Source organism: Meriones unguiculatus, chromosome 7 (assembly GCF_030254825.1).
Source record: "Meriones unguiculatus strain TT.TT164.6M chromosome 7, Bangor_MerUng_6.1, whole genome shotgun sequence".
NCBI classification, from domain to species: Eukaryota; Metazoa; Chordata; class Mammalia; order Rodentia; family Muridae; genus Meriones; species Meriones unguiculatus.
Genome location: NC_083355.1, coordinates 104,556,435 through 104,570,825, shown reverse-complemented (window position 1 = coordinate 104,570,825; position 14,391 = coordinate 104,556,435). Strand labels below are relative to the sequence as shown.

The window sequence follows — 14,391 nt, the reverse complement described above, 5'->3', positions numbered from 1 at the left end:
GTTTGCCTGGAAACTGTGAGGAAGAGTTTTCTTACATCACATTATGTAGTCATCACACAAATTGTTCATGGTGGTCACTAACTTGCTAGCATCATATAGCTAGTACAAAAGTTATTAACTTATAAGCTATTTCTGTTGTTGAACATTTATCAACAAATCACTTAAAAGTTTAAAAGTAATTTTTTTATTAATTTGACTATGGTTTTATAAACTTAAGAAAGCAATTAAATTAATAATATGTTTTTATATGTCCATTGTTTTACATATGTAACAACATATGTAATAAAAGTGTATAATAACTAGGCTTTTTTTTAACTATCTTCATTTTGTAATATAATAAGTATTAGCAAATTAGTAAGAAAATATTCTCCAGAGGTTTCTGTTTTATGTTTTTCACTAGAGTGCAGTATGATACTGTACTTTGACTAGTCCACTGCTAATCTGTTCAACACAGTAAGCAAGGTGTTGTTTCCTTGGTGACTCTTAAGAGTAGAAATTAGCAAATTGTTCCCCTTGGGGCAAATCTAGTTCAGCACTTGCTTTGTGTAGCAGATGAGCTAAAGATAGTTGGTTTTATACTACAATCCACAGACCTAAAGAAGCTAAATAACAAGGAGGACCCTAGGGAGGATGCTTAATTCTCATTCAGGAGGGCAAATAGACTAGACACCAGAAGTGGCTAAAAAGGGGGAATAAGAGGGAGCCTTACCGTAGATATCCTCTGAAAGACTCTACCCAACAGCAGATCAAAGCAGATGCTGAAACTCACAGCCAAACTTTGGGCAGAGCGCAGGAAGTCTTATGGAAGAGTCGAGGGATAAAAGAACATGGAGGGGATAGGAGCTCCACAAGGAGAACAACAGAGGCAACGAATCTGGGGCCTGGGGGACCTGTAGAGATTGATGTACCAACCAAGGACCATGCATGGAGAAGACCTAAAACCCCTGCTCAGATGTAGCAAATAGGCAGCTCAGTCTCCATGTGTGTGCCCCAGTAAGGGGGAGCAGGGACTGTCTGTGACATGGACTTTGTTTCCCCTGATGAGGCAACATGGACTCTGACATGCAGTCTTTGATTACTTCCTCCTGACAGGGTGGTCTTGCTAGGACAAAGAGGAAGAGGATGTAGGTAGTCCTGATGAGACTTGATATGTTGGGGTCAGATGGAAGGGAAGGAGGGCTCCCTTTTTCTGAGGACTGGGGGAGGGGGGAAGAGTGAGTGGAAGACCAGGAGGAGAGAGAGGGAGAGGGCTACAATTGGGATGTAAAATGAATAAATTGTAAAAAATAAATTAAAAAAAAGATAGTTGGTTTTTTTTTTTTCTTTTTTCTTTTTCTTATTTAAACCAATTTGGATAGTTGAGGAAAAAAAATCAGAAAATTCATGATAACAAAAATTACATGGAATTTAAATTTCTGTGTTCATAAATAAAACATTATTGAGCACAGCCATGCTTTGCTATATGTCACCTACAGTAGCTTTGTGTTGAATGAATGTAGTTTCCATATAACTTCTATGAAGACTGAAAAATGTACAATGTGTTTTTCCACTCCAGAGCCTTACTTGTACTAAGCTTGCGGTTTCTCACTGACCATCTCTAGCACTCAAACATACATCTTGTTTTGACAAGCTGTTCAATTATTATTGCCTGGTTTCTTTATCTAAATTCTCTTTTCTGAAAAGTGCCGTTTATAATACATCCTGAAGGATTCTGTATTTTTTCCCTTTCTTTTCTTTCCTGTCTTTTTTATTTTTATTTTTTTAAATTTAGCTGCAATTTTGAGCTGTTATAAATACGTCCCTCATAAGTACACATTTCCGTGTTTCCGAGGTTGGTTTATGCCAGACTTAGAAGTGGAAACTTGGAGATGGTTGTAACCCTGGATTTATCTTTGCTCAGCGACAGCCCCCTCTGTCCACATCTGGGATGCAGTGAGCAAGCAGACGTTGTCTGTGCTAAGATGTTCCCACTCAAAGGGCGTCTGTGCCGTCAGCTTCAGCGCTACTGGCAAGCTGCTGCTGTCTGTAGGGCTGGACCCAGAGCACACTGTCACTATCTGGAGATGGCAGGAAGGTAGGATCCTTCTCATGTGTGCACTTAAAAACAAGAACACTAGACAATATGAATGCGCTCTTTTAATATTTGCTGTTAAGTTAGTGATTGGAATCTTGTTTCATTACAGTCCTACAAAGCACTTAGCACATGGTTGGCCCCATTTAGAAAGCCTGGTTGCCATAATCTCACAAGCTTGAAGCAATGATACCACAGTTAGTGTTAAAAAAGATGCACAATGATTTCCTTTCAGTACGAAACTATGTGTGTTTGCTAAGGATTTGATTAGTTCTGAGGTATTTAATATGAAATGAAGATTGTCAGTCATGGAGCCACTTGCCTGTAATCTCAGCACTCAGGAGGATGAGGCAAGAGGATTGCTATGAGTTTGAAGCCAGCCTCGGCTACATATCAAATTCAAGGCAATATATAATTACGACCCTGTCTCAAAAAAAAAGTGTATTGAGATCCAACCCAGAGTAGATACCCACACACATACACAAATACACCCCCCCACACATAAACACACACACATACATGCACATATACATACACACCCATGCACATATACATATACACCCGTGCGCACACACAGGCACACACAGGGTACATACTACACAGATGACCTGCCACTGAACTACATACATCTCTTAACCCAAGAGAAGATACACATGCACATTCTATTTTGAGACAGGATCTTACTCTGTAGTCCTGTTGGCTTGGAATTCACTGCGTAAATGCCCGGGTGGCTTCAGATTCCCAGAGGTCCACCTGGCTCTACCTCCCGAGAGTGCTAGGATTGAGAATGGAAGCCCAACAGAATAAATTTCCTAACACACTCTAGACAGAACACTTAATTTCTGTAACGAGAAAGTAATAGTGCTACACAAAAAAAGTCTCTTAAATGGCCTCTGAATTGTCCCAAGGTAGCCCATGAATAGGTGTCACTTGTGAAGATGTGTGTACCCAGCGATTATAGGTCATGTGATTGTTTAGTTCTAGAGCAAGGGTCAGGGCCTTCTTTTAAGCATTTGTGTTGGGATTTTTGTTTTGTTTTAAGCTATATAAATTGAGGACATTGTTCAGCCTTGTTAATTAGCTTGGTTCTTATATAATCTGGAACATTTTATTTTATCTTCTGTATTAGGGGCCAGAATTGCCAGCAAAGCTGGACACAACCAACGGATTTTTGTAGCAGAATTTCGACCAGACTCAGATACTCAGTTTGTCTCTGTGGGAATAAAGCACGTGAAGTTCTGGACCCTGGCAGGAAGGGCTCTTCTCAGCAAAAAGGGGCTTCTGAGCACTCTGGAAGATGCCCGGATGCAGACGATGCTTGCTGTTGCATTTGGTGCAGTATGTCCGTTAAAGTGCTGTGTGATGGTGTGATCTTGAAGTTGTCATGTTGTATATTCATCAACAGCATTAATATTGACTGGGAACTGTAACACAACAGTCAGTGCAAGCCCTGGTCAAGAATATAAGTCATCTTTTGAAAGTCCAGTCTTTTTAAACATTAAGTACTGGCAAAAAAGTGAATGAGATCATTATTGTAGAACATTTGCATCCTTGGATCCTTACTGTTCCCCAAGGCTTCATTGGTCATGCGCTTGCCACCCTCTGCAATCTCAGTCTCCCAGTGCTTCTCACACACCTCACATGCGCTAGACTAAAAGAAAGGGAAATCGAGAAATCATGCTCAGGTGACTTCAGGGCAGACTTGGGTTTAGTGTTTCCTTTGCTTTCTGTCATGGAACCCTTGTTCACCTCATAGTTGGAAGTGCTCTGGGCCAATGTGTCTTTCAGGGGAGCAGGGAGTTGAGAGCAGAGAACACAGTCCCTGCACTTGGTGGAGTACTCAAACACCTCACTGTGGCCTGTAGTTTATACTCACATCTGTCCTTTAACCCTGCCCTGGTGAGGCTTTCTGAATTCTTTAGTTCCAAGAAAGCTAAGTAATTTTTAAAAACATATGTGGGTATTATATATTTTAAGAAAGAAAGTTAAAACACCCTTATTTTGAAAAGAACTAACAATATCAAAATAACAATAACCTCTTGTGTATTTTTAGTATAAGAGCTGTCACTTGTTTCCAAAGCAAAACCCAGGTTGGAATGTAAGGACCCCAGCACTTGATTTGCCAATGTAGATGAACTTTATTCATAAAGCAGCTTTGTAGCCAAGTGTCCATTCTTGGTAAAGAAAGAGAGAGAGAAGAAGAGGGAAGGAAGGAAGGGAGGGAGGGAGGGAGGGAGGGAGGGAGGGAGGGAGGGAGGAAGGAAGGAAGGGAGGTAAATGTAATAACAAATACAGGAGAAAAAGCTTTTTTATATGTGAAGCAGCGTGACCAGAATATTTTCTTACAAGGTAGGCTTATGTTCAGTATCAGCATTTTTCAAATGCTATAACTATACATGAAAACAAACAAACCACATATATACTCATGTGATGCTTCTGTGTGAGGGGCTGGGAAAGGGCAAAGGAGGAAGAATGCTGGTGTTCACAGCTGAAGCAAGCTCCAACTGCAGATTCACCAAGTAGTATCTTTCCTAGATCTGTAGGAGCTAGTAAGGTCTCTCTGTCTTTGCTGTAGATAACAGACTTACTTTCTGTGACAAAAATTCTTAAGTTATTTTCATCCCTATTCCTGACTGCACCTTGCTTAATCCTAGTGTTTAGTGACCTTTGAATTAGTTATTAGCCAAAGGCACTGATCCAAAGAACAATGTAAGCAAAAGTTATAGTATTTTAGGAGCGATTGGCCAAGGCTAATCCTACTAGTTCAGGACAGACTTGGGAAAGGAAACAGCCCAAAGGGAGCTAAGCCTCATTTCAGCCTCCGCCCTGGGTCCAGTGTCTCCCACACTTTGCATGTGCTTCATCAAAGCAGGTCAACTAGCATTCCACTCGCGTAGAGGATGACATCTGTTCGACCTCTCTTTGAACTTTTGATGAGTTTGTCTCCCCCCTCCCCACTCCTTTTCAGAATAACTTGACGTTTACAGGTACCATCAGTGGTGATGTCTATGTGTGGAAAGAGCACGTATTGTGTAGAGTGGTGGCTAGAGCGCATAATGGGCCTGTGTTTGCCATGTATACCACCCTGCGAGATGGACTGATTGTGACTGGTGGCAAGGAAAGGCCGTGAGTCCTACTTCTTGTCCTCACTGACTGTTTATACATGTGTTGTCTATCTAAGGCTTCCGGTTAGGTATTCTAGCCCTTTTCTTTTAGGCTGCACAGGTTAAACTACTCATGTGCTTCTCCTTCATTGCTGTTTATGTATGGTTCTCTGGATTCTCTAACTCATCTTCATTCACTTTTTGGCATTTTATTTTCCTGTACCTTTTCCATTTGTTTTGTGTGTAGGGGGTGGAGGAAGGTATGTATCCCAGCACAGGTGTAGAAATCTGAGGACAGCTTGTGGGAATGGGCTCTCTCCCTCCACTGTGCCATTTGCAGGGGTCAGACTCAGGTCATTAAGGCTTAGAGTACCCTTATTCACTGTGCCATCTTGCCTTCCACTTTTGGACATTTTAGATATACCTGAACTGCTGCCGGAGTGCTACTTGTCTGAGACAGGCATAGGCAATTGTCCTTCTGATCAAGAATGGTGTCCCAAATCCCTGTGTACTTGTATCAGTATTGCTGACAGGACATGAAGGGAACCTTTACTATAGAACCAAGGTTGCATCTTCATCCCTGCTGTCTCGCTGTAAAGCTCCTGTAGCTAAATGAAAAAGGAGTGAAAGGGTGCTAGAGACAGCTGTGAAATCACTCTTCCAGGACCTCAAAGAAAACTGTGAGGAGAGACCCTTGTTTGAGTCCCTTTCAAATCCCCAGACATAATACATAAAACACTGACATTTATTTCTGGGCTGAGAAGTAAAAGAGGGCTTGCGGAGTAAAAGTGCTTGCTCTCTGCACCTGAGACCTGAGGACCAATCCCAGGACCCACATTGAAGCTGGAATAGCCAGACCAAGTACCATAAGCATTTGTAATTCCAGCACTCTCCCAAGGGAGAAGCCCAGCCGGCTAGTTTGGATCAGCTGCAAAGAAAGTCTGTCTGAAACATGGTGAGAAGGCAAGGACTGACACCTGGTGGACGTGCAGGAAGCCTGCAGCCGCGTACATCCATGCACAGGGACACACACAACATAAAAATTTAAAAAAATAGTAGGATTGGGGTTTGGAGAGACAGCTCCGCAGTCATTAGTATGCACTGCCCTTGCATAGGACCTGAGTTCAGTTCCTAGCACGCAGGTTGGTCCTGTAACTCCAGTTTCAAAGGATTCAGTGCCCTCTTGTGGACTCTGAGGGTACTTACACTCATACATGCACAGACTCCCCCACCCACCCAACAGACATGTATGCACATAATTTAAAGACATTTTAAAAATCAAATTAAGGCTGGGTTGGTGCTCCACACCTTTAATCCCAGCATCTGGGACGCAGTTGTAAGCGGGTCTCTGAGTTCGAGGCCTGCCTGTTGCATCGTTTCCACAGCTCCTTCCCCTAAAGATAAAAACCATTTGCCACCAGTGTTACCACCTGCAAACTAGAAAGTGACACAGTAACTGAGCAGTGCACTTCTTTCACTGCAGAGGGGAACCCACAGTTCTCAACTGAGCACAAGTGGCCAGGCTGATTCTTTCATGGGAAGGTGCGTTTTCCCTACTGCAAGCAAAATGAAGGAGTCACTCTTCAGTTCTTTCCAGACAACATCCATACGTGGCTCTATTTTACCCTTTAGATATTATCCGATACTTTGTATCCCCACAGCGCCTCATTTTGCACGCCTTTACTTATTAGTAGCTTCACAGTTTCAGCAGGGTATCTTAATAATTGTAGAAATGTACTTTTGGCCCTTAGAAGTAAATTTTACAGCATTGCATTGATAATCCTCTTTTTTGCTTTGCATTTCAGTCCTTTCTGATGTTAAAAATGATTTTGTGGAACTGGTGTGATGGCTTAGGTTAAGACATTTACCATGCATACCTGGGGATGAGCTTAATCCCCAGGAAAAGGTGGAAGGGGGCAGCAGATTCCAGAGTTGTCCTCTGACCTCTGTGTGCACACACAACTGTTAACAACAACAAAAAATACTGTTTTGCGCATTTTCTTAGTGGAGAGCTATTATGAGAAATTCATTGTAATGTATGATGGACTAAATAAAATTATGCTTGTGTCAGAAGAAAATGAATATTTTACAAAATAAAATTTACTGATTTGAGTATATTTGACTAAGATATAGTATGTATCCTTAAATTGCCTGAAAATTTAGAATACTAGAAGTTATAAATAGGGTGCTTAAAATATTCTGACAACATAGTGTTATAATGAAAATTATTGTAGTCATCAATTATAAATACTTATTTGGGTTTTGTTTTTATTTACCTAGGTCAAAGGAAGGAGGCGCAGTTAAACTGTGGGATCAGGAACTGAGGCGATGCCGGGCCTTCAGGCTTGAGACAGGACAAGTCACAGATTGTGTTCGGTCTGTGTGCAGAGGCAAAGTAAGGTGTTCCTTGAGCCAGTGTGATGCAGCAGAAAATAGAGAGCAGCTGTGATCCCTGCGCTGTGACTTAATAAGCAATACTTAGTGATACACAGGGTGCTGTTGTTTGACGTTTACTGATACAGAAAACTTGTCTAAACACTACTTAAACCTGTTTTGTCTTGAATCTGCTGATTGAACTGTGATAAGATAGGTGTGAAAATCCCCACCACTGACTCATTTTTACTAGAGCAGCTCTCTCCATCTCCAGCAACAGTAGATTTCCATGGTGCTGTGGCCTAGGACTTCCTCCTTTAGAGACTTCCACTTGTGTGACTAGGATCTTGATGTGCAACGCAGAACGTGAATGAAGCAGAGGAGAAGGGGTTGGACAGGCACAAGAGGTCTTAGGATTGGGGAGTTTTTATATTACCTTGCTCAAGGTTGTAACTTAGATCCAGGTTCAAGGTGAAGCAGAGCTTGTTGTTTTAAGTGCTGGTTCTGTATGTGAGTGCTGTACCTGCATGTGTGTCTTTGTACTGTATGTCTGCCTGGGGCCCACAGATGCCAGAAGGAGACATCAGATCACCTGGAACTATAGTTACAGATGGTTGTGAGCTGCAGAACCAAACCCAGGTCCTCTGCAAGAGCAGTGACTGCTCTAAAGACTAAACCATCTTTCTAGCTCTTTAAGCAAAGTTTTAAAGTTAAAATTTACAAACGGAGTTTTAAAATGAGCTGGTCCTTATCTTACATTAGCAAATCCTCCCCCCCTCCCCTCACCTCCCCCCTTAGATGAGATTGTCAGGTGGCTTATAAGATAGATGCACTGTTTAGGGTTATAAGTGAGGGATGAGTGCTGATGAAGTTACACTCAAACACCACCCATGCAGTGGCCTTGCTTCAGCCTCCTGGGTGCTGGAATTACAGAGGTGCACCACCATGTGGAAGCTCATCTCTCTATCTCTCAGAAGAGGATTATTGTCTTCTTTTAGAAAGGCTTATTAGCCAGGCACCACCTTTAAGCCCAGCACTTAGGAGGCAGAAGCAGGTGGATTTCTGAGTTCAAGGCCAACCTTGTCTACAGAGTAAATTCCAGGTTTACACAGAAAAACCCTGTCTCAAAAAAAAATAAAATAAAATAAGATAATAAACAAAAAAATAAAAGAAAATCTTCTTAATAATTTGGGGTTGGCAGAAGGAGAAAGACAAACATGGGATATACTCACTTATATAGACCTATAAGATATGATAAACATAATGAAATCTATACACCTAAAAAAGATAATCAATTGAGCGGACATGGGGTAAGATGATCAATCCTCGTTTAGAAAGACAGATGGGATGTGCATTGAACGTATGACAGGAGTCTACTGAGCGCATCATCTGAAAGACTAACTAGCAGTGTTTTCAAAGCAAAGACTCATGACCAAACCTTTGGCAGAGTACAGGGAATCATAAGAAAGAAGGGGAGTTAGTCTGATGGGGAAAGGATAGGAGCTCCACAAGGACCAAATATATCTGGGCACAGGGTCTTTTCTGAGACTGACATTCAACCAAGGACCATGTATGGATATAACCTAGAACCTCCACTCAGATCTAGCCTGTGGTAGCTCAGTAACCAATTGGTTTCCCAAAGTGAGGGGAACAAGGACTATTTCTAACAGGAACTCAATGGCTGGCTCTTTGGTCTCCCTACCCCCGAAGGGAGGAGCAGTCCTGTTAGGCCACAGAGGAGGGCTTTGCAGCCAGTCCTGAAGATACCTGATAAAACAGGATCAGATGAATGGGGAGGAGGTCCCCCCTATCAGTGGACTTGGAAAGGGGCACGGTGGAGATGAGGGAGGGAGGGAGGGACTGGGAGGGAACGAGGGATCGGGACACGGCTGGGATACAGAGTTAATAAAATGTAACTGATAAAAAATAAATAAATAAATAAATAAATAAATAAAATAATAATTTGGGGTTGGGGTTTGTTTTCAGGTGCATCTGGTTTTTTGATTTGCAGTCAGCAAAAATCCCAGTCAAATGCCTGAGGGCTTTCTTTTCCAGTGTCCCTTTAAAGTTCCCTATTTTGTGTCTCTTAAGAACAAGAAAACCTCACACATTTCTGTAAAGGCTGTTAAGGCACTGCATGTCAGTCAGTCAAATCATGTGTTGTCCTGTCTGTGCACTTAAATCCTAGTTTACTTTAAATTTTCTTCTTCTGTTCAGACAAATCCTGCTGTGTAGTCCAGGATGGCCTGAAATTTGCAGTCACTTATTTCCTATTCTGGAGGTCCTAATATTATCATAGTCAAAGCCCAGACTCTGATTATTGAGGAGTATTGGTGCATCAACACTGAGAGAAGTTATCTCTAGCACAGCCTCCACCATGCAGGGATGTTGCAGTTGTGTGTTCCTAGGACTAGAAATGCTTGCAGGAGCTAATGCATGTGACTGTTGCAGCACATTAAGTGTATTGGTCCTTTTGCTTTTCAGGGCAAGATACTAGTTGGAACAAGGAATGCAGAAATAATTGAAGTTGGAGAGAAAAATGCAGCATGTAACATTTTAGTTAATGGTCATGTGGATGGGCCAATCTGGGGACTAGCAACACATCCTTCCAGGGATTTTTTTCTTTCTGCTGCAGAAGATGGGACAGTGAGACTCTGGGATATTGCTGATAAAGTAGGTACAAACACTTTTTAGTGAGAGTTACAGCTTTTAAGAAGTGTTAAGAAGCTTTTAAAAACTGTTAGCTTTAACTTGGTATTATTTTGAGGTTTAGGGAAAAATTGGTTTCAGCTGTAAATATTTCCTGTGATTCTTGCTTCTTATGCAGAAGATGCTAAACAAAGTGAATTTGGGACATGCTGCTCGGACAGTGTGTTACAGCCCTGAAGGGGACATGGTGGCCATTGGAATGAAAAATGGAGAATTTATTATATTACTTGTGAGTTCTCTAAAAATATGGGGAAAGAAGAGAGACAGGCGATGTGCAATCCATGATATAAGGTTAGTCAATACATAGAACTGATTTTGTATCTGATTTTTACAATGACTAGTATGAACCTTAAAAAACTTGTTTATTCATACATACAGTCCTTACAGGCTAATACCTTATTTTTGCAGTATGGGGGATCATACCTATGACCTCATGCTTTTGAGGCAAAGGTACATCCCCAGCACCAATACATTATTTCAGCTGCATGGTGGCAAGACTATATGAATTCTCCTTGCTAAATTAAAAATGCCGTGAACATCACCTATACTGTCCTATGACACCAAGTACTGAACATGCGCAGTACACTCACTGTGCTGAGGACTGTTTTGTATGGTTAATACGAGAGCCAGCAGCCTTCAAGAAGTTTGAAAACCAAGGTTAGAATACATTTGCTTAATCTCAGCAAGGCTTCCCAGATCAGCTGTGGCCTTCCTCTGATAGCCCTTCCTCCTCATTGCCGTTTACAAGCCTTCCCTACATCTGTATCCCTTCCTTCCTTCCGCCAATACTCACTGGTATCTATTTTCCATAATTCAAATTAATCAAAACCTTTTTGAAAGATCATGTGCGTGCCTGTGCACACATGCACGTACCACAGGGTGCGCACATGGTGGTCAGAGGGCCATTTGCAGAAGTTGGTTCTCTGCTTCTGCCACCTCTATCCCAGGGATAGAGCTCAGGCTGTCAGGCTTGACAGCAGGCACCTTTACCTACTTAGCAGTCAGTGACCTTTAACTCTTTCTTGGTCCTTTGTTTCTTAGTGCTTAAACTAATTTTCATAGTAGCTACCTTTCCAGAACAGTGTGTTAAGATTATCAGGTCCAAGTTTCTCAAAAAATGGGTCTTTTCAGCAGTAAAAAATCTCAAGGAACTTGAGCAGTGAAAATGTTAACAGTGGCTTTTCTTCACCCCTGCATGCCTCTGATGTTGCTCAGCAGGACGCATGGACATATTCCAACACTGAGTCTGCCCCATGCTGCTTCTCACGACTGATAGGGGAGAACTCTCATTTTTTAACTTTTAAATATTCTTCCAGCTTGAAGTTGTCATTTCATCCTAAGAAGCTGAGTGAACTCATCTGGCTGTGTTTGGATATTAAGACATCATTTTTCTATCTTTCATGTTAACTTAGCAATTCTGGAATGTTAACTTTTAGTTATTTTGAAGCCAGTCATGGTGGTGCACATCTTTTTAATCTTGGGAGGCAGAGACAGGCTGATCTCTGAGTTTGAGGCCAGCCTAGTCAATAGAACAAGTTCCAAGACAGCTGATGCTACATAGAGAAACTCTCTCAAAAGAACAAAACAAACAAAAGTAATTTTTAAATTAGAATTGGAATATTTAATGTACAAGCAAAACGTAAAAACCTTTACTAAATGTTAAAAGGCGAATACAATCTGCGAGCTTGGTCAGATGTCTTGTAGGTAACTAAAAGTTCCTTATCTTCATAGTTAAACAATTGCGTGGGACCTAACTTTTTTTTTCTATTTTTAAACATTTTATGTATTCAGATTTAGTCCAGATTCCCGGTATCTGGCAGTGGGTTCTAGTGAGAACTCAGTGGACTTTTATGACCTAACCCTGGGACCCACCCTTAACAGAATCAGCTATTGCAAAGACATTCCAAGCTTTGTCATCCAAATGGATTTCTCTGCTGATAGCAGACATCTGCAGGTAAGGCACCAGTACCACACGCACCCAGAGGCTTGCTAGTACATTTCCTTATTGAATGCATTTAAAGCCTGGTATTACAGCACAACTCTGTAGGAATTTATTGTGTAATTTGTATAATTAAACTAAATAAATTTGTATACACTCTTAATTCCATACCCCATTTTTTTGTGAAAATTTTACCATTTATGTGTATACGTTATGAGTTATAGAATTATACCCATCATCTCAGAAGTTTTTGTAGCAAGTGATTATAATCTCACCATTCAGTGGAGCCCCAGTGTAGATGACCTCTAGCCTTCATCGCTGTGCTCAGTCTGCACCTCCTATTCCTACCAGCATCTCATTTCCTTACCTGCACATTTTGCTGTCATTTTTGCATCCTCCTGATGACACATCTATCTGATGGTAATGGATTTTGCCTCCATCTAGTGACTTTTACTTTCCATTTTGGCAACAGGTTTCTAGTGGCTGCTATAAACGGCATGTCTATGAAGTGCCTTCAGGAAAACACCTTGTGGATCATGCTGTCATTGACAGGATCACGTGGGCTACCTGGACCAGGTAAGCACATTATTCAAGTGACTTTTGAAATTAGAAGTTGTGAGCTAGGGAAATGGCTCAGGAACAGAGTGTTTTTCTAGCATGATCAAGGCCACATGTTTGAGCAGAGAACAGGAAAAAAGCCTAGACAACTCCTGTTGTCCTAGCATGTGAAGGAAGAGATTTGTTTCAGGTTCTAAGCAGGCTTGAGAGTGAACTTGAGACTAGCCAGGGATATATGGCCAAGACTATCTCAAAAAACAAAAGCAGGAAAGTTCTGTTTTTGAAGTTATTCCATAAGGGAATACATAATTTTGTTATCCTGACTTAAGAGAAAAACAGGTCCTGATTCTGGGACCCCTTCTGACCACTGTCCTACATTCTGTCAGTTTCCATGGCTCAACAAGTTCTTGAAAAGAATTTGTGTACTGACCTTGAAGCTCTCATGACATTCTTCTAAACAGTCAACAGCAGTGCACATCTAACCCTGCACTCGGGAGGCAGAAGCAGCTGATACTTTTGTTTACTGTGACTGGATGTCTGGGACATCGATGATGCCTTTGCCTTCCCTTCCATCCAGTACTCTAGGAGATGAAGTTATGGGAATCTGGTCCAGACACGCTGAGAAGGCGGACGTCACTTGTGCCTGTGTGTCCCACTCAGGAATTACCCTTGTGACAGGAGATGACTTTGGCATGGTTAAACTATATGATTTTCCATGCCCGGAAAAATTTGTAAGTCTATTTAGTATTTTGTATCACTTTAGTTGTTTCTTATGTGACTTTTTTCACATATTTAAAATGTATGGTTCTGATATGAAAATACTGTAGCTAAATGTTTATTTTTAAAGGTTTCCTCAAACTTCAACTCCTAAAATAAAATCTATTAAAAACAAATCTTCCACACCAGGTGTGGTGGTGCTTACCTTTGATCCCAGCATTCCAGAGGAAGGTAGAATCAGCTAGATTTCTGAGTTCAAAGACAACCTGCTAAGACCCTGTTGTCCCCACCCCCCTAATCCCCCCAAAAAGCCAACCCAAATCTTTCTCTATAGTCTTTGGAAATTCACAGGAAAGTTCTGATGAGCTTAAAACAAAACAAAACCTGTAATCATTTATGGGTTCCAACCCCCACCCCCTTTTTTTCAGATGATAACACAAATGACCTAGTTTGTTGTATGCAGACCTGTGAACCCTTTGCAGCAGTCCCTACTCTGGTGGTGAATTGTGGTGTTATAGGAACCTTAGTGTACAGCACTGCTGAGGGAGCTTTGTCTGTTTTGGTCTTAGGCAAAGCACAAGAGGTTCTTGGGCCATTCCCCTCATGTGACAAATATTCGATTTACCAGTGGTGATCGACATGTTGTCAGTGCTGGAGGCGATGATTGCAGGTCAGTGCTTTGTCAGCTCAGGGGGAGCATGGCTACTTTGTTACTATTAAAAAATTAACGACTCTATGTATAGCTGTGGTAATGAACACAGCCCGCATTTATCAGAAGATAACCAGTGACTCTGAAGCCATTAACCTCAGACAAACAGATGAAAAGAAGTTATTGTACAGTTGTTTTGAAAAATAAATTGGCAGAATCTTCTGAAAATCTAGAATGTGATGGAACCCCTTGTCACTTTTTTCTGGTTACA

General features: G+C 41.4%; 1 protein-coding gene across 7 annotated transcripts in view; it reads left to right on the top strand.

Annotated features, from left to right (window-relative positions):
• Positions 1–14,391, top strand: part of Eml5 (EMAP like 5) — a 109,853-nt gene that overhangs the window by 92,407 nt on the left and 3,055 nt on the right. For 4 of the 7 annotated variants that reach the window (XM_060388012.1, XM_060388013.1, XM_060388011.1 and 1 more), the window contains 10 exons: positions 1,901–2,074; positions 3,201–3,409; positions 5,040–5,197; positions 7,456–7,570; positions 10,033–10,221; positions 10,376–10,548; positions 12,049–12,211; positions 12,669–12,772; positions 13,332–13,485; positions 14,041–14,141. In XM_060388012.1, coding sequence (XP_060243995.1) covers positions 1,901–2,074; positions 3,201–3,409; positions 5,040–5,197; positions 7,456–7,570; positions 10,033–10,221; positions 10,376–10,548; positions 12,049–12,211; positions 12,669–12,772; positions 13,332–13,485; positions 14,041–14,141 — 1,540 coding nt within the window. Of the gene's footprint in view, positions 1–1,900; positions 2,075–3,200; positions 3,410–5,039; positions 5,198–7,455; positions 7,571–10,032; positions 10,222–10,375; positions 10,549–12,048; positions 12,212–12,668; positions 12,773–13,331; positions 13,486–14,040; positions 14,142–14,391 lie in introns of those variants that run through there. The other 3 variants (XM_060388014.1, XM_060388015.1, XM_060388016.1) reach the window with 3 other exon arrangements.